Source organism: Haliaeetus leucocephalus, unplaced genomic scaffold (assembly GCF_000737465.1).
Source record: "Haliaeetus leucocephalus isolate CR32 unplaced genomic scaffold, Haliaeetus_leucocephalus-4.0 Scaffold880, whole genome shotgun sequence".
Taxonomy (NCBI): domain Eukaryota; kingdom Metazoa; phylum Chordata; class Aves; order Accipitriformes; family Accipitridae; genus Haliaeetus; species Haliaeetus leucocephalus.
The window spans coordinates 2,412,795-2,440,454 of NW_010973316.1; the positions used below are offsets into that span (position 1 = coordinate 2,412,795).

The 27,660-nt window shown below is 42.4% G+C and overlaps 1 protein-coding gene across 1 annotated transcript; it reads left to right on the plus strand.

Moving 5' to 3' along the window:
* Positions 1–2: 2 nt before the first annotated feature.
* On the plus strand, positions 3–19,205 carry FRZB (frizzled-related protein; the record flags this gene model as incomplete). The annotated part of the gene is made up of 6 exons (XM_010583264.1): positions 3–402; positions 10,010–10,057; positions 14,694–14,759; positions 16,816–17,020; positions 17,262–17,325; positions 18,925–19,205. Coding segments are annotated over 6 exons (894 nt in total), but the record flags the coding sequence as incomplete, so codon positions are not given.
* Positions 19,206–27,660: the final 8,455 nt, after the last annotated feature.

Consider the following 27,660-nt stretch of genomic DNA (forward strand, 5'->3'; position numbering starts at 1 on the left):
GGGCGCCGGCGGGGCGGGCGGCGGCCTGCGAGCCGGTGCGCATCCCGCTGTGCAAGCCGCTGCCCTGGAACATGACCAAGATGCCGAACCACCTGCACCACAGTACGCAGGCCAATGCCGTGCTGGCCATGGAGCAGTTCGAGGGGCTGCTGGGCACCAACTGCAGCCCCGACCTCCTCTTCTTCCTCTGCGCCATGTACGCGCCCATCTGCACCATCGACTTCCAGCACGAGCCCATCAAGCCCTGCAAGTCGGTCTGCGAGCGCGCCCGCGCCGGCTGCGAGCCCGTCCTCATCCGCTACCGCCACGCCTGGCCCGAGAGCCTAGCCTGCGACGAGCTGCCGCTCTACGACCGCGGCGTCTGCATCTCCCCCGAGGCCATCGTCACTGCCGAGGGCGCCGGTGAGTGCGCGGGGACCGGGGACAGGGGACGGGGCCGCTCTGCGCCCGCCCGCCCGGCCGGACAATGGGCGCCGGCCGGTGGGAAGGGGAGCCCGCCGCGCTGGAGCCCTGCCTTGTCTCGCTCTTTCGGCCCCCGCCGCTTTCTTTTCTTCTTTTCCCTCTGCCTTTAGCAGCCACGTCGCTGCTGGAAAAGTTTTGCTGTTCGGGAAGCGGGCGCGTGACAAATGACAGCCCCGCCGTCGTGCCGGGGGATGCTTTAGGAGCGTGGGAGCGACAACCCTCGTTTCACATAGGCGGGAAACGTTTCAACACCCCGCTTCGGTGCTTCATCAGCGGTGGTTGCCTGTTAGGAAGGCAGGGCCACCCAGGAGAGAGGAGCTCCCACTCGTCCCTAGGCTGCCAGGTCCTGCAGCACCTCTCTTTGCTCATCCCCAGCTGCTCGCTCTCCCCGAAGCGGTCCGCTCCCCTCCCATGCGGGGCCGTCATCCCCACCCGTGGCACAGCCAGCAGATTTTGGGGAAGGAGCTGTGCCCAAAGGAGCCCTGGGCAGGAGCTGGGGGGGCCGTGGTCTCCCCAGCCACTTCCTGTGCCAGTGCTGGCACACGTGCAGCTGAAGGGGAGAAAATAGCCTCGTCTCCGTGGTTGGCACCGTAGGCACGGTTACGGCACAGGTCCCCGGGCTGCTCGGGCGAGGAGCACAGCAGAGGTGCAGCCTTCCGCTGTGTTTCGTTCCCAGCATCCCCAAGCGAGCTGAAGGCCATCTCCAGCACTGAGGCAGCTCCAGCGCAGCTCTGAGGGTCTCTGACCCCCACCACGGTCTCCGAGGGGTTGTTGGAACCCCCTCAGCATTCTTGCTGCATCCCGTTTCACTGGCTGCACTCGCTGTGGTCCCACAGGGTGGCTGGCCCTGGGTGTCCGGCTGCCGTCCGGGCGGGGAGGCCGGAGCGTCTCTGTGCAGTTGGGTGAAGACTGCCGACCGCTTAGGCCACCGCGATGCTGCAGACCTGCTGTTGCTCAGGGACCCTGCTCTGTTAGGGGTGTGCTGCCATCATAGCTGCCTTTGGGCTGGAGGAGTTAACAGGGCACCGCTCACAACATGGTGAGCCGAGCACCGCAGAAATAGTAGATTGAAGGAGCTATTGAACAGGAAATTAAAGCAAGCTAGGGGGTGGTTATCACGAGTGAGCTTTGACCTTTATGAAATGACCACGGTTCCTGTCTTCACTGAGGAAACTATTTGCTGCTGGTGGAACCAGGCAACGTTTCCTTGCTGCAAAGTTCCAGTGTCGGTGGGTCTGCCAGACCGCTCCGTCACAGGAGTGGGAGAGCGGAGCTGGGGCAGGGGAGCAGCTAAGAGGGGTCAGAGACTGAGGCAGAGCAGCACCCATGTGCCCTGCGGGCTCATTGTGCTGCTGTCCGGCTCCTTCGGTGCCTGCAGCTGCAAGGGTTGTGGCATCTCACTGGTGGGCAGTGGCTCCAACCTCTCCATTCTCCCATAGCAGTGGCCTGTGAATGAAAGGGTTTGGTTGGGGTTTTTTTTGAGTTCTGTGCTCAGCACAGTATTTGCCTGAGCTTCTGTCCCATTACAAGTGCTTTATGTATCCCTCTGCCAGCAATGCCAAACACAGTAATTCCTGTTTTCCTCTCCTAATGAAATTTCACGCTTTGGTTTCCTGACTGTGCTCCCCAGCTCAGCCTTCCCAGGTAAGCTGCTCTTTCCCCTCCTCCCCATTTATTTGTAGGCCAGACTAACCCCACTCCTTCTCTGACTCCATCGAGTTACCCTCTCCGCCTCTTGAAATCTCAGCTCGGTGACCATACCCTGATAGCTCCAGTCATTACTACTATTTCTCTCTAACCCTTCTAATTACTCCCCTCTTGCCTTTTCGTCCTTCCTCCCCCCCCAGCAGTTGTCCCCAGCCCGTGAACCCAACCATCTATTTTTGCCTGCAGCTCCCTCCCTGCTGCTGCTGCTCCCTGGGTCTGCAGACCTGCTGGGATGGTTTGGGGAAGTACAGTTTTGAACACCAAGCGCCTTTCATGGCAGCATTGAGGTGCTTTCAAAACTGCCTTAAAAATGGCTCCAAACTGAGCAAGGCTTGGCAGGTCTGCAGTGATTTGAAAGCAATCGCATTCAAATCTGGAGGGAGGAAGTTTGGCTAGAATTGCCCCTGAGTTACCTATTTCTGAGGACCTCAGCAGTACAATAACCTCTTTGAGGGATTCCAGGGCCAGATCCATGAAAACTTTCTTTCAGTGAATGAGAACCTGATGACATTCTCATTTCTGGGCTGAAAATTTTGAACCAATGCATTATGCATCAGACTGAAAGAATCCTTCTTGAGGGAATAAAACTGCTCCTTTAGAAAGCAGAGTGAAGGATTCCTGTTCTAGGAAGAGGTAAGGTGAACATTTCCAAATTCAGTTCCCCAAATAAAGGATCGCAGCCAAGTAGAAGTCACAAATAACCAACCAACTGCCTAACAGGGACCATGCAGAATACCTGCTACTGTTTTATCTCCTAAGCACTCCCACCCCTCATGCTGTCTGTAAACTACATCTAATAGGGCAGGTAGAAATATAAATCCATTTTTTCATGGGCTTTTGTCACGGAAGAGGATTATTTTAGTCTTCAGAAGTGAAATTCTGATTTTTCTTTCATTTTTTTGCTGCCTGCAAAGTAACAGGATTCTACCGTTTCCTTTTGAGGTCTCTGCGTTATTACTGGTAAAGGTTAATGCATTTGTCTAGTCCCTTCCAAAAAGCAGCAGCCCGAAGGATGACATGGTCAAATGTTTGTCTTTATCAGAACAGGAACAGGGTTTGGAAAGCCCGATTTCCATTCCTTTTCCAATATTAGACCATGCGTCTTACTTATGAGCACGCGGTTCAGCTGGGTGCAAGGGCTCTTCTGACCCTCAGGACACACTTTCTTCGGGTGGAGTCGCCTGCAAGAGCCTGCAGCGGGTTAACACTGTGCTGGGTCAGTCATCGTCTGCTCTTCTGCAGCCAGGAAGAGCATGTACAGATGCTCGCAAAAATTCCCTGTCACCATTAAAGTAACTGGTCTTGACTCTCATTTCAGTGATGCCAAGTTGAAGATTGTTTGAAGTTCACTTGACTTTTTTCTTTGGCTGACATTGCAGTAAAAGATGAGAAATTCTTCTACGATCAGTTGTATTCCCCATGCCTAGTAGACTGTGGCTGTTGCAAAACGTGGAAGAACTGTGATTAGTAAAATCTGTGGCAAAACCCAGTAAGAAGTTCACTTTCAGTTATTGAGGCACCCGTCATGAATCCTCCACAAACATCTTCTAGGACCTCTTTCCATGTGCAGCCCGGGTGGCAAGGAAGATCTAGAGGCTTCCTCTTTGCAGGAACAAGGGAGATATTTGTGTCTTTCTTCTGATGTTATTAGGGCTGCTGACGTGCTGAAGGGGTGAAATAGCAACTGCTATGTCCGTGATGGAGAAGACTGGTAAGAACAGTAAAAGTGCTTTGTTTAGGGCTCAGTTAGAGGAAGAAACTCTGCAGACCCTCTGGGCTTGTGCTGGTCTCCAAAACCTGAGTATGAGCTGCTGTACCACACTGCTGATCTGGAGGTCTCGGGTTCCTCAAGTTACAGAGACCACCTTCAAACAAGCATCCTGTGGGGAACACATTGTCCTTGATTTTTCATTATCTTTGGGAAACACCTGCGTTCTTTTACACCCAGGCAGCAGAGGGATGCTCTGGGCATGGTGGGGGTGTTCTGGGGGCAGGTGCAACACTGAATATTTTGGCTTCGTGTGGAGGATCTGACAAGTCACAATCCAGGATGGTGGATGAAGAAGCCTCTTGACAATATGTTAATGTCCCAGATGTGAGGTTAGTGCATGCAAATGCCTGATATATAGCTTTTACCTTGCATCCTTGTCCTTTGCGTTTTGGGGATGAAAGTGGTTATGCTTGCAGACATCAATATAAGCTGTCTTGCATATGTAGGAGGTCCCATTCACGTGCTTCATATATTTCAGTCTCCTTGTGCTGGGTACATATGTTGACTGCCTCATGTCTATCTGGTTATCTGCTTCCTTCATTTAGGTTCCTGTCAAATCTTTAGTCTGTGAGGCAGCAAGAACAGCAGATAGGTGAAAACTGTCTTGAATCTAAAATTTCAATAGCAAGACCTGTCTTTAATTTTACATGTAATAAATGACCAGCCTGATCACAGTCATCGCTGGTGTTGGGATGCTGACTCAGAAAAGCACTTCGGCACGTGCGCTTGGCTGCTACTGTCTAGCAGAGTGTTTATGTTTCAAGTGACATGTTTATTCCTGTTTTGAAGAGGTAACTGGCAATAAAACCAGAGCAATATGATGGGTACCATGCGTATCGGAGGACAGATCCTTCGGTTGGATTTCTGTCTCACTGTATCTTACTTAGATAGAAAAATAGCTTGAAGGCACGTTGGGCTGTTAATGAGACGTTGGGGGAAAAAGGAAGCATCATCACAAGGTATCAACCATGTGTAATTAATGTCCGAACCATTTGGGGTGATTATCATAAGACAGCTGAGGACAACTCTGAATCTCTTAAAAAAAGTACTATCTCTTAAACATTAAAGATGATTAAACGTTATTCAAGTGATGGAGACGCATTTTCTAAAATCTTACATGAACCCATGATTTCTCCATGTAGGCCAAGTCCTCCGTACCTGCCCATCTGCCTAGATGAATTCGTAGTAAACCAGTATGTGAATCTGGCATTGTATGCTTAAAAGAAAAGTGAAGGAGCTATTGCCATGCTTGTTTTTCATGTGTTACTTACTTCATTTCCAAAAGAGTGGTTTCCAAACTCCAGATCAAATTTGCTCTGACTCAGACTTCACATAGCTCTACTTATAGTAGCCAAAATGCACAGTGGTGTTAGGAAAGTGTTTCAGCCTGTACTGAGGATTAGCAGTCGTGCCCAGGTTGTCATTTTAAAGTTGAGATTTGGTTTAGGTGTTTGCTCTAAACTTGGAAGCAGACTTATTTCTCAGTTAAAGAACAAAATCATTACAAGCTTCAAGCCTTAAAGAAGACAGAAAAAGTTAATAAGAGTATTTAAACCTTATTAATGATGGTACCATTGATGGTGTTATATCACTTTGCTTTGTCTGCCTTTGTAGGCTGAGTCCCCTAGAATGGCTTTTACAGTCTAAGCATCAAGTCAAGACCTAGGCCATTATATGTCATCAAAACCCAGCAGGATTCATTATGTGGAATAATTCATTATGTGGAGCAGCCGTGTTGTCATGTTGCAGGCTGCCCTGTGACTTGGAGTCAAGTCATCTGTATCAAATTTTAACGAGGATCAGTTTTCCTATTACTTTGCTTTGCTGTGCATGTTTTTGCAATCAGATTAGCAAAGATCCTCTCTGTATTAAGACCTGAAGTAGATTTAGAAGTCTGAATTCATGCATATTTGAAGGTTTCTTAATCAATGGGGCTCACAGATGTCTCCATCTGAAGGAAGTGCCCAAGCAGCAACTACTCGCTGTGGTTTTGTTCTCTGGAGCAGCATGCCTGGAGTGACTTCAGTAGTAGCTGGGCCATGTTCTTTAATTGCAGTGACAATCAGGATCGTGTTACTTCTGGCTCTTTCTCTGCTTTTTTTTTATTTTTAATGTAAGCTATGATATGAGTAAGATGTTTACTCAAAACTAGGTTTTACCAACTTGTTTTCTGTTCCCAAACCTCTCATCCAAATCTGCGATCCAGGCATCGTTATTTTGTACACTTACTGCGCAAGCGGCTTTTATTCTGCTCTCCTTGTTAGTGGTTTGGGGTTTTTTTATATAGCATCCCTCTGAAAAGCGATTAATTAAAACGACTTATTGGAAAAATCAGTTTGGATTTTTTCCCCCTGTTCTTAAACAGAATTTAGTAAGAAGCCTTTGAATTGGAGCTCTGGATAATATTTCCTCTTTGGCAATCCTGCTAATCATAGCTGACAGATATTTCTTTCAAAAAGATTGTTTTGCATAGACAAAACTTGGCAGAGAGGTCGCCTCAGAAGAGAAGTGGAACAATAGGAAGTCAGTTGTTTATTTTTAAAAACAGCTTTTTTTTTTTTTTTCCTCTCCTGTCTCCATTATGGCTGGAGGTCTAAGCAGTGTGCATCTCCTGATGGAGAGAGGTCTCTGCCAGTCAGACTGCTGGGGTCAGGATTTCGTGGTTGCTGATGCCCAACTAAGATCTTGTGAGGGACTGGTGCTAGGGCTGGCCCAGACCCTTTTTCCCATTGCTTCCCTGGTAGATGAGAAAGGACCAAGGGGTATGAGCCTGACTGGGGGAAGGATCAGGTTGATGCAAAGCCTTTCCCCGAGATGTATTGTGCAGTGGTGGAGGTCTCCAGTCCCTCCGTGAGCCCACGCTCCTCTCCATCAGTAGAAACTGCTCATCCCTACTTAAGCATGAGTGCACCAGGAAAGATAAGCATCAAGGCAAGGTCAGTACGTGCCTGGCCCAAGCCCTCGCAGGTAGGGAAATGAATCATGAAGTGATGTATCCGGTACCTGTTTACTCCTCCTTCGCTCATTGACAGGCACTGTGCTCTGACCACAATTGCAGAGCACAACACGCTGCACACCACAGCCTTCACACAGGCACAGAAGTGGGAGCCGTTTCCATTAATAGCTGCCCTGCACACGCCCGAATTAACTCTTGTTGCGCACCCAGCTGCTTTGTCAGGTACCTGCAACCACTGGTTTGGGTTAGGACAAGTGACCTGGTAAACAAATGCAGAATTAGGAAACGGGTTGAGGTTGTGGTGTGTTGTAATTTGGTAAAAATAAAATAAGCTGTGTACTTAGGAGTGGAAAGGAACACCTGGTGGAAAGCAGTTTAGTTGTGTGTTTGTTTGGAGGACCAGGTTTATATTGGGCATTCTGAGTGTTTAGCAGCGCCCCCCTTGCATCAGTGTGAGTTTGAAGGAGAGTTCCTCAGCTGATACGCATGAGCATCGTACCCCCGAGTGGGACAGGGAAGGCTGGGAACCCCTGACTGGGCTCTGATTTATTTTTAGTTGTAATTCCAGAGTGAATTGGACTTGGTTCACTCAAACACCATGAAGTCATGACTGCTTGGATCAGCCCTTGGTTTAGGAAGGGAGAGTGCACTTCAGGGCTTCTTTTTCCTTCCCTGTTGCCTCCATGGATGTGAAGATGGTAAGCATTTAACCTGATATTTCCCTTGCCTCCTCCACTGATGAAAAGTTTTTCTGCCCCCAGTAACAGTTTTGTTGGCGTAGGGCACGTGCTTTGGAGGTGTGAAAGAGCCATCCCTTTGTTCATAACCAAAGTACTTATTTTGGTAGGAATTCTGGCTTGCTGGGCCACATGAAGCACCAGAAAGAGTTGCTTCATCCATGTGCAAAGCCTGGAAGGCAACCTGAGAAGTTGGCCAAGGCGACCGAATGAGAGGGGCAGTGAATCTGGAGAGCTTTCTCTGCAGGGGTCTTGAATGCCCAGAGAGTGGTGAAACATCTCAGGCCAGTCTTAGGCGCATGGAGAGGTAGAGCCACCTCTTTGTGGTTCGTGGCTGGGAAGTTTTGCAGACTTCTGTCTGCAGTGGGAGCAGATGGGAGGATTATCGGACTGTAGACCCAAGTGCTGTCTATGCTTTTATCATGTCAGAAGGAATTGCAGATGTAAAGCTACCACGTGGCTAAATGAACAAGACAACAGAGGATTGGCCCAGGAGAGGAAGAATGAGAAGAAACATGGTCATCCTTTTACTTACCATTTGCAAGAGGAAAACCATTTTAATTCCTCTTTCATCATGTCCTGGAATACAAGAAAACACTTGATACAACATAAAATGCATTTAGATTTGATGAAGGCCTCTTTTTTTTACCTTGCGCTATTGGTAGAGGTCACCATCACTAATTACCACCTGATAATAACAGCTTTTTAAAAATTTGAGAATGGCTCAGGTGAATGATTGAAATAAAGCATGTAAGTAAGAATTAGTGTGTATAATTTGACTTGTTACAAGGCAGCATGGAGAAGCTTACAGCTGCTGTGGAAGTACCTGATAACCAAAGACCAAGCTGGCTCCATGAAAATGCTGGGGTTTGTTCTGTAAACTAAGATCCTGCAGTAGTTTGGAACTTTCTTTGGAAGAAAATTGGTATGATTTTTTATTAGCAACAGGATATTGGATATAAAAGAGCATCTATTCAGTCCTTCTATGCTATTTTCTATACCCTTTGCTCTTTATGTTGGTAAGAATAATTATTCCTGAAGTTTCAATTTTTTGAAGCTAACTATTATGTTAGTGAGGCAATTAGTTGTTTTTCAGATTTACTCTTGCCCTGACTGTCATTTAGCCATATCCCCATTTATGTAAAGAAAGTTTCACATTGCTATGAGTAGTATAAATACGCATTAAGGTGGTTTGTTTGTTGGGTTTTTTTAAGAAGGATGGCCAAATTAGAAGATTAACTAAGTAATATTAGATTTCTTGTAAACAGGTATTTTAAATATGTATTTACAGAATTTGTGATTAAGTAATGGCCCCAGTCCTTAAAATTTATTCCACACATCTAAACCCCTTACCTATACTGAGTATCATCAGTGTCCTGGGCTGTCTTACAGCCAAATCCTTACAGCTCAAGCTGCAAGAGAGGAGCTTTTGTTACATGGTCATGTCTTCATTTGTTCTATATTATAAAAGCAGTGGCATTGCATACATGATAATGTAAGGGTATAAGAAAGGTGATGTTTGTATGATACCAGTTTTCAGAATTGGAAGTACTGGCGTAAATGTAAAGGCCTTTTTCTTTGAAAGCTCATTTGTTTTTCCATTTTATGTGTTATTCTAATAAAGTATACTGCCTCGCTCTCAGATCTTGTTTCTCTTGCATTTATTTTTTCCTTAACTTGCACAACGTTATATGCATTAGCATACTTGTTTTTCCATGATTAAGTATATGTATAAATCCATTAAATTGTGTGATTTAATAAGCAACAGGTTTGAAATGATGCATTTTACTAATGTGGGACACGTTCCACTTAGGAATGTGTCTAAAGCAGTTCTTTGGGCATAGTGCCTTTTTTTCCTTCTGTTCCTTATCTGTCCTTCAAACTAATCAGTGTGTTTTTAAACTGAGCGGAAGGGGAAGGTCTGAAACATTTGTTTTGGCATTTGCTTCAACGATATGATTGTGGTTGGTTGGTTTGATTTCCTCAGTAACCAAAAAAACAAACCAAAAATAATTTCTCTTTCATCATCTAATTAAATGCAAACAGTATGTGTACTTTTTGTAGATGCTCTAAGTTCATGCCGTAAATTTCCATCCTCATCCTAAACCTGCCAGTCTGTGCAGCAGTAGAAATGGGATATTTAATCTGCTTCAGATTTAACATGATGTGCCAGATTTGGGTGAAGTTCAGATAAGAAATTGCGTCAACTTTAACAAGCTGGCCTGTAGAACATTACGATCTATTTATTAATAAAGCTATTAAGTTTTAAAATACTAAATATTAGAGAAAGAGCAAACATTGTAATGTGGGTGTATTGAAACAATCCAATATTAAAAATACTAACATTTCTTTATGTATTTTATGAATCCATGCCAGATTTCCCTATGGATTCTAATAACGGCAACTGTAGAGGCGCTGGCATCGGTAAGCACACTTTTATAAAACTGTGTAATAAGTTATAGTCTTTCAAATCCTTTTAATATTTGATTAAGTAAGAGGGGTACTAAGTGATGCTTAAATACTGTGTCTTGTCCAGGAATCTTGTAGATTGTGCTTTTACGTCCCGTAGACAGGTGGGATTTGGGCCTGGTCAGCCTGTGGACCTCTCAGCATAGAACTCAATTAACTCTAGGCAGCCTTTTAGCGCTCGTCTCTTCTGCTCTTGTCAGGGCAAAATTTCCATCAAGTCAACATTGAAAGTTTTGTCTTGAACAGTGAGAATGATCATTAAATGGATTTTAATTGGGCAAAACCAACAATGATAATGGTTCGTTCTGACTTTAAAGTTTGCAAATTAAGTTTGGCACTCATTGTATATAATGGCAGAACTCCCATTAACCTGAGGAGGTTGATGCTGAGACCTTCTGAGACTGGGTTTATTCCAGTAGGTCCCCTGTTGCTGTTTATTTTTGTTTTGTTTTTGCTGGAACTGACTAAAACCCCCTGAGTGTTACCACTAGTCATAGGCAATGGAGAGAAGCAAAGCCCAGGCTGATAGCTAATAGATTATAGAAATGTGAATTTTTTGCTCAAACAAGCCAATGACTGTAGGTTTCCTTGAATTTTATTACAATTCCTTCAGAAGTTTTCCTCTTAGGCCTTTGTCAAGAAGATGACACATGGAAACCTAGCATTGGCCATTGTGTCTTTCCTTCTCCAGAGGTGTTGATAAACTGTAGTGTGCACTGATGCTCAGTTTGTTAATACAAACACCTAAGTATGGTTGTGGAACATAAATTTAGATATCTGCATAAAAGTGGATAACTTCAGCATTAATGTCTGTGACCAAATTGTAAAAAGGTATTAATAATGCTCAGCTTATAATACAGTTTTAAAATGTGATCAGTAGGTCCCAATGTGAAAGTAGCTATGTGGGTGCAAAATATTATTTAAATCGCAATGTACATCCTTTAGAAAGCCAGCTACAATTAGAAAAACCTGATAAAAGTAAGCCCTTTAACAAGCTTCACTTTAAATTGCCTTGAGCACAGGACTGTGTCTGAAAGACTTCCTAAAGATTTTTTTATTACTAATGTCAGTATCTTCTTAGTTTTAAGCCATTTTCAATTGTGTAGCTCTTTGAGTATGAAAGTAAAGCTGGATACCTTCAATTGCACCTTATATCAAAAATATTAAATATATCTTTACCACTGCCTGACCTTAGGGATGTAGGCGGCATGTAATACCAGTAAGTGACCCTGCAGTGGAAAAGAGTAAGACTCAGTTATACTGTTGCTGTCATGATGCTTTTTGACTAGTAAAAGCAAAACCAGACCTAAAAAAATCCAATCCAAAAAACAGGGTGAAGATGCACAGAAAAATTGCTGATGAAAAGGCAGGGTAATACTTTATCACTGCCTTTTGCTGTACAAACGCAATTTCTGGTGCAATGCACTATACCTGTTTCAACTGTCAAACACAGTTTAACCACCTAAAAGGCTGTGTTTCATAATTACTTTATTTATATGTTCACTAAAGTAAATTTGTAATTTTGACATTGTAAATAGAATTTTTTTTTTTGTGAGTAGCAATCTGATGTGTTTTAAAAAATCCTGGACTCAGCGCTGTGGTTTCTGGAGCATATTGCATGTGTTGCTGTGTACAGCTGCAGTGAGCAGAACTCATGGGTTACCCCTGTTCGAGACACCTTTTATTCCCAGTAGTGTCCGCTGGCAAAAACTTCCCTCTGAGTCTGCACAGGTTTTTTTGCGGGGAAGCTTTTTTACCTCTCTTGGCAGTAAACTACATTGTTGCCTGCTTCATCAGATGCTTTTCAAGTCACTTTGAAATTTTTCCAGAGGTTTTATTTATCCTTAATTTATCAGGGAAGCATTTGCCAGGTTTGAGTGCATGTCCCGATCCATGTTACAGCCAAGTTTTAGACGGTGCAGGAACATATATTTAAGATGTCACGTTTCTTTGTAGCCATCCATGGGCAAAACACTTTTCCCATGTAGTCCGTTTGTTTTGGCATTTACAGGGAGAAGTTTTCAAAGGTATAGATTTTGAGCTTCTGTGAGTCCTATATTGATTTGTATTAAAAAAAGAATGTTTAATGGCAAAGTTAGCTGAGCTCTCAGTCAAAACTGGTGTGAGCCACTGCTGCCTGTCTCAGTGCTTGGAATATAACGTTGTTGTCGTCCCAGAGCTCTTCTGGTAATTCTGGCAGCTGTGGAGGAGACAGACTGTCATGTAAGATGGGACTTCCCCTCAGCACCAAGAGATGCAGTATGTTTTTGTAAGCACCTTTTGCAGGTGTTCCCACTCTTTGGGGAAAGCTCAGCTTTGCCAGGAGCATGCATCAATCAAATATGTGTTCTCTAATAACTCAGGTTGTGCTTCCTTTGAGAGTCACTGTAATAGGAATCGGGAGGGAGGAATTGGTTCTAGCTCTACGACTGACTTTATAACTGACCTTGGCAAGTGACTCTGTTAGTTTCTGTATCTCTAAATAGTAATTAGGAATAACGCAGCGTTTTGTAAAGTTCTTTGAAATGTAAACTTGAAAAGCACTAGGGTGACTAGGAGGTATCCTTCATTAAGAACATGGGCAGGTCTATAATTTGTTTCTGGAACAAGACTAATAAAATATATTCCTCAAATTAATAAAATATTCCAATACCATCTTAAAATTGAGGGAAATGTGAGGCTATGTATTCTTGTCTTGTAATTTAGACTATTTTCTTTTACTTGTGCCACAGAGCAAAGTACTGTACAGCAGGAGAGCGTTGAAGTGTACGACTTGGTGGACTTGAACGCTGAGATGCCTGCGCGAGTGTGGGTCATAGGAGCATATCTTTTACGGCCTGTTTCGAGGCAGCTTATAAAATGGGCCGTAGTTTGGCCTAAAATATGCATGAGCTCCCACAGGCAGAATGGAAGCCAAAAATCACTTCCCTTCTCTGCCTTTATTATTTTAACACAGTCTCATACAAAAGCTGAAGTCTGTAGGCCTCTATATATAGATTCCTGAGGATGCGTTTGAAATTCAAGGAAACAATATACTCTTCTTTTAAAATGTTCTCCTCTTTCCTGTATTTTTTTTGTATTTTCAACTACAAAAATGATTTCAATAGAAAATAAGTAATGATTTGGAAAGTTCATAACCATATGATTCCATCTTTCTTTTTTAATATGCAGAAATCTTATATAGCAAATAAAGTTCTTTTTTCAGGCTCTTCATGTTGGATTAACTAAATCACTAGCTTATATGCATTGGTATTTTAGAATGATGGTGTATAGAAATAGGCTGCATTAAGTGTACTTCCACTTAAATGCTAAGTCAAATGTCAAAATAGATGACTATGTGTATGTAATACTGGGACCTGCTGTTTGAAACGACTTCACCAAACTCCACTTAGACACTAGCTTGAAATAAGTAAATATTTGCATTAGAACAACCAGCCATGAATTATTGGTGGTGTTAGTGAACGCATGGCTCTGGAGCTTCAGCATTAGCGCTCCCCAGGCACTAACAAAAATGTTTTTACCTCCGTTATTTTTCCCAGCTGTCTGGAAGCTGCACCACTGGAAATGCTGCTCTGACAGCGCTCATGAGTATTGTCTTTTGAAGGCTATCCTTACCGCCAGAAGGTCTAATAATTTCCCTATTTTAATTAAACCTGAGGTTCTGGGTCATAATAAAATTTACACAAAAATTGAGGAAGAGTCCAGAGCAGGATCAAAGGTAACACCAAACACCTGCAGTAGTCAAATGAAGCCCTTCAGCCTTTTAAACCTCTTGCCAGATGCTGCTGAAGAGACATGGTTGAGGTTTCATTTTGTCAGGACTGTCCCAGAAGTGTTTGGAGCAGGGACCCACGTGCCACTTGGTCCTGCCACCCTCCGACATGCTTCATCTGTTGACTGTACTTCCTAGATATCTTCAGGTGTAAAGGGGCCATGCCACTGTAAGAAATCTTACAGTGCAGCTCCAAAGATGAACTGTACGTTGATAATTAGCCACAAAAATCATATTCCTTATGGTGAATGCCTGCTAGCCAGAATATCCCAATTTGCTAAACCAAGCTGAGATATGTAGTCTCCAATCAAATGTTAAACCATGCCCTGTCATAGTATTTTCCTTCTGTGTCTATATCACAATCTGTATGATCAAAGGTGCAGAAAGGAGAGCATTCAGTAAGTGTAGTAGAGAAGAGAGAATGGCATTGTAAGGGTCTGGAATTGCAGCACCTGCGAGCACAGAAGAGACCAAGGTTGAAATTTGAATTGGCTTAAAATGGAAGATTATGTCACTTCAGATTCCAAGTCCTTGTGTCCTTGTTGTTGTGGGGTTAGTTGGTTGTAGTTGTTTGGTTGTGTTTTTTAAATTTTAGCTTGTCAAGTTTTCTCTTAGAAACCTTCGAGGTCTGAGGGACAGTTTCACAACATCTTCCAGCAGAACAGACCAGAAATGCCCCGTGGTTTTTAATATTTCACGTGCCTGTAATAAACAAGTCAATTCAGTGAAATTTTTGTTATGTGTCAGCTTGGGGTTTCAGAGAGATTGTCACTGAACATATGCTCTTTTCTTTCTGAATAAAACTTTCTCTTTTTATAGAGCGCTGCAAATGCAAGCCTATAAAAGCTACCCAGAAGACCTATCTACGCAACAATTACAACTACGGTAAGAACAGCTGCATGGCCAGCTCCCAACATTTTTAAGGCTACAGTAACGGAAAAATGTTCATTAAAAAAGCCTATGGTCCCAATTACTGATGGTTAATCCGGTGGTGCTTGTTAGGGAAGGAAGATGTGGCCTGAAACATTTCCAAATTAGAAGGACGGAGGGGATGAGCTTAATATGTTAGTAAAAGAGTGTCTGTTGATGTGGAGTGTTATTTCAATGTCAGCGCAGGCATTTGGGGTTCATGCACTTTTTTAGTGTGAAAAGTGATGTGACAAAAATGATGTGGGCTGCTATGCTTGAGCTGCCTCTTTGATTTCCAGCTCTGTTATGTTCTGCTTTTGCAGGAAGGGATGTTTTTACTAACTTTCATGCCTACAAACTCACCGTGGAATCTAACAAGCCTACTAGGTTCTTTCTTTCTCAAGTATTGAAGCCAGCAATGAGCATCTTGCCAGCTGTGTTGTGCTGTCAGTAACACCTGTAAAAGTGCACAATGTCCATATTATGTCTTCTCTCGTCCAGATTGTCTGGGTCTTCAGGCATATCACAGGTCCAGGCTGCTACTTTTCTTCATACTGTTTGTTTTAAGCAAATTAGGGTGATGAAGCCAGTGAATACATATCGCAGGAACTCAACGATTGGGCCCATCCTTTTTCCCATTAATCATGAGAATAGCCTTCAGCTCAGTGAACTTAAAGACCTCATTTAAGTGGTAGTGATTGTGTAATATTCATTAAGATTATGCATTTATACAACTGTTGTCAGATCAGCTTCTTTCAAAAATAGATCCTATTAAAAGCTAAAAAATTATAATTGTATTCAGTCAAACATCATTGTTATTTTTTAGGTGACTAGTTGGTTTTATGTTGTTTTGGTGGATTTGTTTGGAAAATAATTACAGAGTGTCTATTCTCCAGAGGGTACCTGCACATGGTAAAGAGTTGCTGAGCATGCTACTGCCGATCTTTTTGAGCTTTTGGAATTAAAGACATTTCAATATACATTTGAAATAACTCCAAAGTAAAGCAAGATTTTGTTTTGAAATCTTAAAAGGTTTTAGGAAAATGGATCACTTGTGCATTTAATATACACAATTTACCCTAAGTTATTAATTGTTGGCAGCTGTATTTAATGCGGCTGCAATACATGCTGGTTGATGGACTTTATGGGCAATGCATGTGAAGAGAGGAGATGTGTAAGTCCATGGTTTTCTTCCTTCCATACTGACTTTTTCACGTAGGTTAGAAGAAATTGGGAATCTGGGAAATCTGCTGTTTATAATCGAAAGGGACTCTTATTTGCAGGCTGTGAAAGATGTGGTATTCTCTAGAGCATGACCTCTGGACTGCTTTTCATTTGCATATGGTATCAGTTCACTGGTCACCATGAGAGAAATGAAAAGCGTTGCCTTTGAAAGGCAACTTTTCCTCCCATGCAACTTAAGGCAAAAAGAAAGGGTGAGGGAGGAAACAATTAGATGGGTCACGAGGTCAAGATCAGGAGTGTTTAGAATTCATAAAGAGCAGAGCAGATTGCTGCTGGGTCACTGGAGAGAGAATAAAAAAAGTAAGGGCCTGTCATCCGGCAGAAGTAGTGGTAGGAGAAGTTTTAACAGACATTCACGTTTCATGAAAGGTTGAGAGTGACAAATTAAGTTTGGTCATATGTACTGCAGGTAGTCAAAGAGGGAGCAGTTACAGCTCGAAGGAGAAGGAGAGCATACAAGAAATTAATTAAATATATTTAAAGCGGAAAGGGCGAAGAAGAAGGGATGCTAAAGTTAAAGCCCAGCTTAAACAGGACATAAATCCAACTGGTACATAACTCTTGCTGGTGACCCCACCATTATGAGATCTACTGAGCTACTTGGACCCTCTTGGTGGAGGATGAAGTAATGAAGTGGAGAGATGGGGGCAGGGGCATTGCTGGAGTTCAGCTAAGCTTTTGATAATGAATGGTGCAAAAGACTAATCCCAGAGGTCACCAGGAACGGCTTGGGGGTGACCCGCATTATCTGCTGCTGCTAACTATGTTCTTTGTGACTTTTTCCCAGTCATTCGGGCTAAAGTGAAGGAGGTGAAGACTAAATGTCACGATGTCACTGTGGTAGTGGAAGTAAAGGAGATCCTAAAATCTTCCCTGGTGAACATCCCAAAGGACACTGTAAACCTTCACACAAACTCCGGCTGCCTGTGCCCATCACTCAGCGCCAGTGAAGAATACATCATTATGGGCTACGAAGACGAGGAGCGGTCCAGGTGACTCTTCCTGCATTGTCCTTGGAGCATATTTGTTGTTGTTTGTTCCCCTGCCCGTAAAGCTGAACTTCAGAGCCACTGGGAAAGGAAAACTTGGTGTGACTCTCTGTACACCTCCTTAATGGTATTCGGAGGGGGGACAAGACTCTCTGTAGGCACAGAGATCTTAGTCTTGCATGCATTGGGTTGTATAGCTTGTGCATGCCTGTCAGTGGAGTAACTGGTTGTCTCTGTTGTGTAGGTTGCTCTTGGTGGAAGGCTCCATAGCTGAGAAATGGAAGGATCGTCTTGGTAAAAAAGTAAAGGTAAGAAGATACCTCACCAAAAGTCAAATGCTGCAGATACCATGAAACATCTACCTAATCTTTTCAAAATAAGGGAAGAAAATACATATGCTGACCCCTGTTATTTAACATCAAGTATCTAAAATTAACTTGGTGTGTTATTTGCTGTATTACTTAGAAATGCATGCTTTATAAACTAAAGGGATACATCGAATTGCCCCAAAGTACACCAGTGTAGCAGCAATCAAACACTCCATCTCAAAAAAGCAAACAGTAGGAGTATTTTAAGTCTGTAGGCAAACTGCGCTTTCTATAACACGCACCTACTTATTGGGACTGTGATAGTAATTAAAAAAAAAAAAAAAAAAAAGGGCTTTACAGATGTTTTCCAGACTAAGTCAGAATTATACTTTGCAGATTTAATATTCTTTAAATACAGTTCTCTTACCAAAATGTGTGGATTAGCAACTATTTTAAATTTACCTTCCTGGCTTAAGTGAAGGACGTACATGATAAGGAAGTCACGTCATAGCAAATTGGAAGCAATGAGCTCAAATGCAAGTAAGATATGAAAATATATTCTAATGTTTTCTAATTTAAATGTATTCTAGTGCCTTCCAAGTTCTTTTTATGTTTTGATGTGCCACAAAGTATCAGTGATTTGAACGTTGTTAGGAATATCATAGAATATTCTTACTTTGACACAATTTCTCAGCCATTGACTTGACATAATGGTTATGCCTGTGCAAACTAGTCTCCTTTTCCACTCAACTCTTTCTTCAACAGCCTTAGTGGTAACTGGCAGGAAAATACTGTTCTGATTGCAAATGCAAGTTTTTCTGTGCGTATTTGTCACATGCACAGAGATTACACAAGTGAAAAGATATGGGGATCTTATTCCAAGTTGTTGTTTGATTTGGCAGAACCTTATGAAATCCCGTGCCGCAGAGTAAATACCACGTTACCACCATGGGCTGGCTTCTGCTGAGTTCCAGTTCTTGGATGGCAGTGTCATTTGTTGGAGTTTTTTGGGCGAACGTCTGACTTATTTTCTCATTTACTTCCTTGCGGCCCAAGACCTGCTGCCTCTGCCCTCGTGCCCAGCCTGGGCCTGCTGAGGACCATGCCACATCGCTACCTCCTTCTCATCATAATCTCCTCTTCCAAAAGTGTCATCAGTTGTAGCAACTGTATTTATTACATCTTTTTGTGCTGCAGTTGCTATTACCTGAAAAGTAAAAATAAATAATAATAATTTAAAAAAATTAATAAAAATCACTTACTGTTTTTCATCCTGCTTCTACCAAAGGCTGCACAAATAGCTTCATTTAAATTCTGTTGTTTAGAAGGTGAGACTCATGCTGAAGCCATTATGCCTTGTATGAGCCCCTTCATTCACAGAGGCTACAAGAAAGCCAGGAAATGGTTTCTCTATTTAAAGTGACTTTTACCAATAACCCAACATTCCACCATTCGAACCCGACACAGGCTAATGCAGTGGAAACAGCGATAGCTTTTTTTTTTTTTCTGCTGCTGTTTGTAAACACATACGGTTGTTTCACATATGACATGTCTTCTTCTGTAATCTCTTTTGTAATTCCTTTGCCTTTCAATACGCAGCGCTGGGATCAGAAACTCTGCCACCTTGGGAAGGGGAAGGGAGAGCCCGCACACAGCAACTCGGCTCCGAAACCTGGCAAACCCAGCAGTGCCCGACCAGCACGTAGTTAGATGTGGGACACCATACATTGACATGCAGTGGACTATCCACCAAGACTTCATTGTTGGAGCAGCAAAGGAGAAATTGCACTATTGCACGTTATATTCTATTGTTTACTACAAAATAATGTTTTAGCTTATATTAGTTTTTATTCTCCCTCTTGTTTTCTGCATTTTCTTTTCAGATGTGTGCAAGCTCTGGAAATACGTATTTTATTTTTTTTCTGTTACTAAGAACTGTAGAAAACTGCCCTTATGAGATGGGGAAAAATAAGGACCTGTTGAATTTACCATTTTATCTCCTCAGTCTTCTTAGGGAGAAAATTCTGATGCAAGCAGGAATGAGATCTGGCAAAGACTGTCGCTTGAAGTGATGACTCAGATTGGCTTCCCTCTTTCACTCTTTCCTGGTCGCTGTTTGCTCCAGCTTACTGTGTTGGGGGGGGAGGATGTTATCTGGTTTTAAATGCATAATTTTTTATTCTGAAATATAATTCTGAAATATATAAAGAAATGATGTTAAGAGAACTGTTTTAATCAGTAGACTTTTCTTAAGTTTTCTTATAAATAAACCACTTGTGTAAGCCAAAGTCTAACTTAAAATATTTCCTGCAACAAACACAGTGTGCATGTGCAGAGGAGACCTGGGTTTTCCAGTGCTCTGGACCTTGCAGGAAAGGTAGTATAGTTCTGTTACCACAGAACATAATTTATAATATACTTCTCTTATAATGGCAGGGTTTTTTTCCCCTTTTCTTTCTTTCTCTGCTGAGTTGTAGCAGTAGACTGACTTACCAGGCCTGCTTCTCAGTACAGGTCTGCACTTTATCCTTTTGATTTTGTGGTGTTATTCTTAAATCTGTGCCTACATAAATAAGCGTTCAATGCTCAGTAAAATATGTCCAATAAAAGAATTGTAGTTACCAGCACAGACCTTATCTGACTTTTGAACCAATGTCATGGTTTTTTTATATTACTGTTGAAAATACAAAAAGCAAAAAAAAAACCCCTCATTTTTGTGCTTTTGTAGAATTTTTTACAGGTAGTTCCCACATGTTTGAATTATCTTCTGTTTTCCTATTCTCCCATGCTCAAAAGAAATTTAAATGGGCTAAATAAAAGAACAGTCCTCTTTGCTGTAGTCTGCAGAGGGGAGCCCACTCTACTTGAGATGCAAATGGCTGCTGCGTGTCGGTATGTCCTAAGTGCATTAGGGCTGCCTTTCATTAAGAAAACAATGTTGAATTGTTAGGTAGTTTGAAAATACGATGAAAATAAGTAAACACAGGAATATTGGGGAATATTTTTAATAATGCTCTTTTAAGATTTCAGTTAATCACCAGAGGTCTGAGGGCAAGTTTTCCATTGGGCTACGGAAATTGGATATTGGATATGAAGCAAGTTTGAAATATAAAACTGCTTCCTGCAACACTCAACACATGCAACTTAGAATTAGCATTTATGGTGCAAAGATGGGGTTTTTTTAGCTTCCTCAAGTTGTGTTGAGATTTGCCTTGTGCTTCCCCTCACTGTCACCCTGGTCCTGCACTCAGAGCGGGTCAGTCTCTGCTAACAGATAGTGTTTAATGCAAATCATATTGTTTGTAAATGTCCTGCTTTCCCATTCATTGTCAACTTAATTCCTCTCTGAAAGTAAGATACTCTTGCTTCATCTTTTAATCACCCTAGCTAGAATCAAAGGAGAAATAATGCTATCTGGGGACAAAAAAAAGGAAAGAAACAGATCTGCTTCATTTATTGATGAGAACCAGTTTCTGATCAGCTTCAAGTCCTTAATGTTTTATTGCTAGGCTGAAACTCGTGCCCACTCTTCATGTGATCAACAGGCTGATGACCAGAAAGTGAGGCAGCTGTTTTCAGTGTCATTAACTGCTGCTGGTTTGCATTTCCAGTGAGGAGAGGAGGATGTGTTGGCTTCCTCTGCAGGAGAGCAGAAGTGCCAGGGGTGGGTTTGCTCTCTTCACACCATGCCAGCCGGGAGGATTGGTTCCCTGTGTCTCGTCCCTCAGCTAAGGGAGCAGTCGAAGAGGTAAGGGGGAGATTGTTGAGATGGGCTCACCTCTGTGAAAGCAAAGTTTCGGCAGCAACAGCCGAGAGCCCCCTCAGATGGCTGAGCCGTCACATCTTGGTCGGGCTGGGGCTGTTAAATTGAGGGGTGTCCCATACAAGTGCTGGCACGGCTGGGAATCCACGCAAACCGATGTGCAGCAAGCTGTTCCCTTTAGCTCTCTGGGTCCGAGTTTGATCTTTGAGAGCATCTGTTACTGGAGGAATATGGTCTGGGAGGAAACCTGCCCCTGCTCACTGCATTTGACCTCAGGTGTCACCAGAGATGAGAAGCAGCTGTTCCTTTTGTATCCTGCGCTGGTGAGCTTGGTGTTGGTAAGTCACCCTGCAGTTCGTGCAGAGCTCTGTTCTCACCAGAGCCTGGCTCTGTCACGCACTTCAGAAAAAAAGACCTTGGGTGGCTGTAGAGCACTGGCTGCGCCGAAGCTTCTACTTCGGGCTTTGGTGGTGCATCTGTTTTAACTGACTGCCCACGTCCTGGAGGGAATGCTGGTTCCCTCTGTTTCTCAAGCTCTTATAGAACAGGATAGTGAGAGTACATAGCTTTTAATCTTCCCTTTTTACCTGCAGTGAAACTACTTGACAGTCATGCTCAGTCGATTATGAAAACTTTTGTAGCTATGGAAAGAGTGCTTTATAAGCATTAAGAGTATTTACCTGTTTAGTTTCAGAACCAGTTTGTTTGGAGGCAGTGCTAAAATCCTATAAAAGGAGAGCAAACAAAACAGCATGTAACAGCCAGCTTGTTAACTGTGTGCAACATGGTTATTTTACTGGGTGATGCACATACCTACATGTGCACATATGACGAGTGTCATGGCATGTATAGAAGGATTGATTAAAACCATGCCTTTCCCACATCTGGGTTACATTAGTCCAGAGAGAAAATATGCAGCTTAAAAATCTCTGTGGATAATTAGCCTGACGTTGCTTATCAGAAGGCACACTTTGCTAGTACAGCTCAGCAGACGAGAAGGCAGGAGGAATAAACACCAAAGTTGCTTATTTACAAGCAATATCTCTAGTTTCTTGCAAGGGCTGACTCACAGTTTTAATAAATCTGCTCTGCACATATTAGCAATGGCATGAAAATAACAGAGCTTTATTTCAGCCTCGGTATTATTATTTTGATGTATAATTCCTTCTGTTAAATCCAATAGTAAGCAGAGTCTACACAGTGAGAGCAACTGTCACATTAATGCTAATGAGAAGAGAACAGTTCAGTTGAACAGGGCTGCAGGAACAGCCCGCGCTGGTAGCACTTGGCAGCTGGAGGGCCTCCTGCTTTCAGAAAGCCTTTGTTCAGAGAAAAATGGAAAATCAAGATTTTTGGGGCTGTGGCGAGGGGCCAAGTGGAAGATGTCGGCATTTTTAAAGGGAGGATAAGATATCAAACACACTGTATAATGTGACACAACTGCAATCAGGCTTTTTCTAATAAGATTTTACTGTACCAAGCCTGAGAAAAGTATCAGTCAAGTGTAATATCAATGATGGGATGAAATATGTCTATTCTGAGTTACAGCCTGGGTGAATCCAGAGCCTGCTGGGCAGAGGTAGGCTGTGAGGGTCCCCACTTTGGTAGCTGCCAGTGCCATTCTCTTGTTTGCCTGCACATTGCTGCTAGTCTGTAAGATGCTAAAGTCTTTGTGTATTATAAATTCGGCAGGTAAGTGAATGAGTAAGAATGAATGGACAAATGAACACTGTGTGCTGGGGAAGTAATGCAGCGGGGGATGCTTAAATCTGGGTGTGCTGGAGTGATTTACTGGCTACTATTGTTTCCCTTCTTTCATATGAAATAACCTAAATCTCATATCAGCTGGTAATGTCTGCTCATGTCACTGTTTGACAGTGTTTTCTTCCTACTTGCTGTCTGCTTTTCCAAGTAGCCACCCTCGTATCTATCAAAATGATAGCCACAATTTGATGGTGCTGTATAAAACCCTTTTGGATGTCTGTTCCACTTTTTAGAAGCATTGTGCTAAAGCATTTAATTGCTGGGAACAGTCCAGGAAAGTTGCTAAGCCTATGCTAAGACCTACCCTATGTTCAGCTCTTTCGGAAGAGAAGCCTGATTTCCATCTGATGTAACTGTTTGATGAATTCTACATGCCCCGTATTTTAAACAACTTAATATGATCATAATCTAAGAATGTTTCTTTGGACTGTTATTATTCTGAAAGTAGTTCTTAGGACTTATTTGATATGCCTTGGTGGTGTGTGGAAGACAGGTGTATGACACTTGCACCTCAATTCCTAAATCGGCTGATGCAGACTCGTTTCATGCTGCTGTAAATTACACTGTTTGGGTTAATCTCCCATTAAATTCCATACTTTTGAGGATAGACTTTAGCTTTTTTACAAAAAAATTTTAGGTAAGACATTAAAAGACCTATCTTCTGCAGTCAGTTAAAGAGTTGTCTCAATCACTCACTAAAAGAAATGTGCTTGATTGCATGAGTACATTAGCCACAGAGCTGTGAGAGTGAAGCATATTTTTCAGATTAAGAGATTTTTGGAATATATGCTTTCTATTGGATATAGGAGAAAATTGTGATATGTCTTGAAATGAGGTAGTCCAATCTGAAACTGGAGGAATTAATTATAAGCTAATATATTATTCCAGGCATGCATGCAACTCCAACACACACAAATTCAGACCTGCAAGGAAAGTTTGACATTTGCCAATCCATTACTTAAACTAATGTTGTCTATGAAAAAAAGAGAGAAGCTCAGAAGGTAAACACATTTCTTCACCATCTGTAACAAAAAGTGAGTTTCGGCATTGAAGCACATCTGAAACCAGCCATGGCGCTGGGCTATGTCAGGTATGTTTTAGAAGGACTTTCACATGCAGTAAAGTTGTTTCGGTCTTATGTTTTGTGGAAGGGGACTGGTTAATATTTAGCACAGCTCTCTTTCAGGACTCTAAGCTGCACACAAGCTAAGGGCTGGGGGACTAAGGGAGGTTGGGGAGGAGGCGAATATGTATCTCGGGGTGGGGGGTAGAATCACTTAGGGTGAGTTACATGCTATGCAGGCAACTTGAAGATAAATGGCAGCCAGCTTTGTGTGGGGTAAAAGCTCAGCGTTAAAGTATAATAAAGTAGGGATTTGTTACATCAGCATCTTGGTATATCTTGCTCCTTTCCAGAAAGGCAAACAGTAAGTCAATGTAATCAATGCTGGCACCGCAGCTGCCTCAGACTTCCCTTAGGATCTGCGAGGACTTTTGCCAGAAGCTCTGATATCCTCAATAAACCATGCAGGAGTTTCCTCCATAGGCTGCGACATTGAGCTCTGCCCACACTGGTCACAGGCAGCAGAGCAGTGGTTGGGGTCTGAGGAGCACAAGTGCTTTCATGGGAAAGCGGCAGGAGTGTGAGCATGGCCACTGCTGGGAGGAGAGGGGAAATGATCGCTACATTCCCAGATTATTTTACTATGACCAGTTTGTCTTCCTCTGCATTTAGGTGTGGAATCAATGTAAAGAAGGAGTTAATTTAACAAACCTGTTGCCTCTTGCATCAGACCCCAGGCAACATCCCATAGTTCCAGGCGCAGTTAAAGTAACACCTCCAGCATCAAAGAATTTACAGTCTTAATACTGACCTACATTCAAACTTTAGTTGTAGTTTTATAGGAAAGTAACAGAGCAACCAAAACAAGCATGTGCTGACCTATGGTGCTTAAATAAGTAAGCTATTAATCAATGTGGGAAGTGTTTTTTCATAACTATGCAATGATAACAAATGCATTGAAATGGTATTTTTCTGTATTTTCAGACTGTCTTAACAATTAGAAGCACGATTTCTTAGGAGCGATGTTTAGATACCCGGTACGGTGCATTTCGCCATCTTGCAAGACTGTAAAACAGACGGATATGGAAGACTCCAACTCTGGATTTACATTCTGCACCTCCAGGCTTGTGTCCTGTAATGTCTTACTGCTTGCATCATTCCATAAGGAAGGGAGAAGCCCCGGTCACTTTACTGGGGATATTGCCTGCATTGCATTGTACGAGCATGAGCAGCAAAAGTTGAGCCTTCTTGTCAGTAACCTGCACACTCTTCGCACCAATTGCTGTGCCATTAAAATTCTTGGATATGAAAAATAGGAATATGCCTGAAACATAAGATATCTTTAGGTTATCTGTCTACCCTTTTTAATACAGCAGCTTCTTTAGTATTCACATCCCTTTTCTCAGTGAGAGACAAAAAAATATGCCTGTCAATAATTCTTTGAAAAAAGAGAAGTCAAATTTAACCTGTCATTACACGCAAAGTATCACAGCTAATTAAAGCTCTACCCAAAGTGAAGCCAGGGCTGCAGCTGCTGGGGGCAGCGTAACATTAAATGCCACCATTTGTGGCCCATCCAGTCATCAGGGAAAGAAAAGGAATAATTGGACAAGTTTGGTAAAATGTAGCTGGTATGGTATGGCTGTGGTATTGTCATACCCTGGAACAGAATATACTGATTAGTTTCGGGTTTTTTGGTTTTAGATGGTGTGTTTAAGCTGTGTGCTTTAATCAGTGGTGAAGATCTGTAGGAATGAGAATGCTCTGCTAGAGGAATTGTAAATGTTTTAGCAAGCTTCCAAATGTCATTCCTGAAAGTTAGTGGGAAAAAAACACCAGTGCTAGTCTCACAGAAAGGCAGCAGTTTCGTTAACAGTTATGTAACTGTTTTTCTTAATTTCTGTAATTCTTACCTTCTGTGCTGAGAGCTGCATTCAGTGTAAAGGATCTGCGTATGAGGACCAGAGCCAGGTAAGAGGTTGAATTAAAAATTTTGCTCTAATTGTATGATGATACTTCTTTTTGTGGCTGACTCCGAAGTGCTGAAATTGCACTTAAAAAATGGTACTTCTACTTTTTCAGGGCCACATCTCTGCTTGCATAGGGATCTACAGGTTGGTAATGTAAGCAGAAGTTCTGGTTGACACAATAAATGTTTTGTAGGAGATACAGACCTCCTCAATTCAGAGCACTGAAAACCAGTTTCCTTGTGGCTATTTAAAATAGCTTCTGTGTCTGTACTTCTCCAAGGGCAAATACTGATTTTTCCACGAAAAGCGCACAGAAGTGTAAAGCATATGCTTAGCAACTTTCAAATCCAGCTCTGCATTAACATGTGGCAACAAAATCACAGTGAACTCCTGCTTTTAAGCTTGTACTGAACTTTGGAGACTTTTATCTGTTCTTGGGTCAGTAGATCTTTGTTTCCACATTTTTGAGGGGTAATGTAAAGTTTCCTCATAAGAAAGTGCTGATGGTAGAGCATTACGCTGGAGGTTTCTCATATAGGAGTTTGCTGAGAATAGAAAATTTTGTGGAGATTTTAATCCAGGAATTTGTTTGTTGTGTAGCTTTATTGTAAGAGGAATGATGAGTTTCAAGGTGCAGCACGGAAAAGACAATGGTAATGTATTGTGAATTTATGATGAAAACAGGGCACTTTGTTGCCCTCTATGGTGCACCTACAATGAGATTTGTTGTCCAGTGAAACCGGTATGGAAAGTTAATCCAAAGCGGGCCAAAGAGGACTATGCCTCAGCAATGTGTTTCCCAGCATCTCAGATGGTTACAAGCTTGAACCTCAAAAGACTCAAGACAACGTGAAATCATTGAAGAAAAATGTGGTCCTAAGCCTGTATTAAACAATAGGATACTGTTTTTTTCTCCAGAGAAAATTTCAGTAGAAGTGGATCAACAGAGACACATAGTATTGAAGTTGGTTAATTAGTGCGACGATTTATTATGGAAAGTGATGGGTCTCAACTTCTTTAACTTGGTTGGCATCGCATCACCAGAATTAGGTAATGACACTGCGCTCCAGAAAACACAGTTTAAGGTTCTTCAGTGCTCTCATTACTCAGGTGGGTTTCAGACCAGGATCTAAAGGAACTAAATAAATGCAACGAGCTTTTATTACATTCAGAGCTTAATTTATGGTTACTTTCTATTTAATTTTGAAGTGGTACCTCCTAGTGATATAATAAATATAGTGCCAGTGCTGTGTTAAAATATACTCATTTGTTGGAAAAAGTAAAGTTGTGGGTAAGGAGCCAAGCAAAAACTAACAATAGCGACTCTCTTCAGTAAAATTAGAAAACTTTATTCCTGGCTCACAGTTATCCCTGATAAAGTGGCTAAACAGAGATGCAGGAGCTATCCTTGCAGGGCCATGACAGGTCTAGGATGATTTTGAGTAGATTACCTGCAGGAGGTGGGATATATTGGGGACTATGTGCCAGCACTTAGTTTGTATTGCAAGGAATAGAAGCATGCGAGAAACTAAGTGCCGGCCCATAATTAAGCTTTTTCATATTCTCAGAGACTGAGTAGCTCCATTAGTTACTATGGTCTTACCATAGCTGAGCATATGCAGAATTACAATACAGAAATCTAACAGGGAACCAAACATTTGGCTAACTAGAACAATAGGGATTTCATTAATTCCTTTCTGGAAGAAAAGGCCGCTTGCTTGTTGTGCAAAGCTTCCATAAGAAATGGTATAGTTCTGCAAACGTGGTTGCAGCAC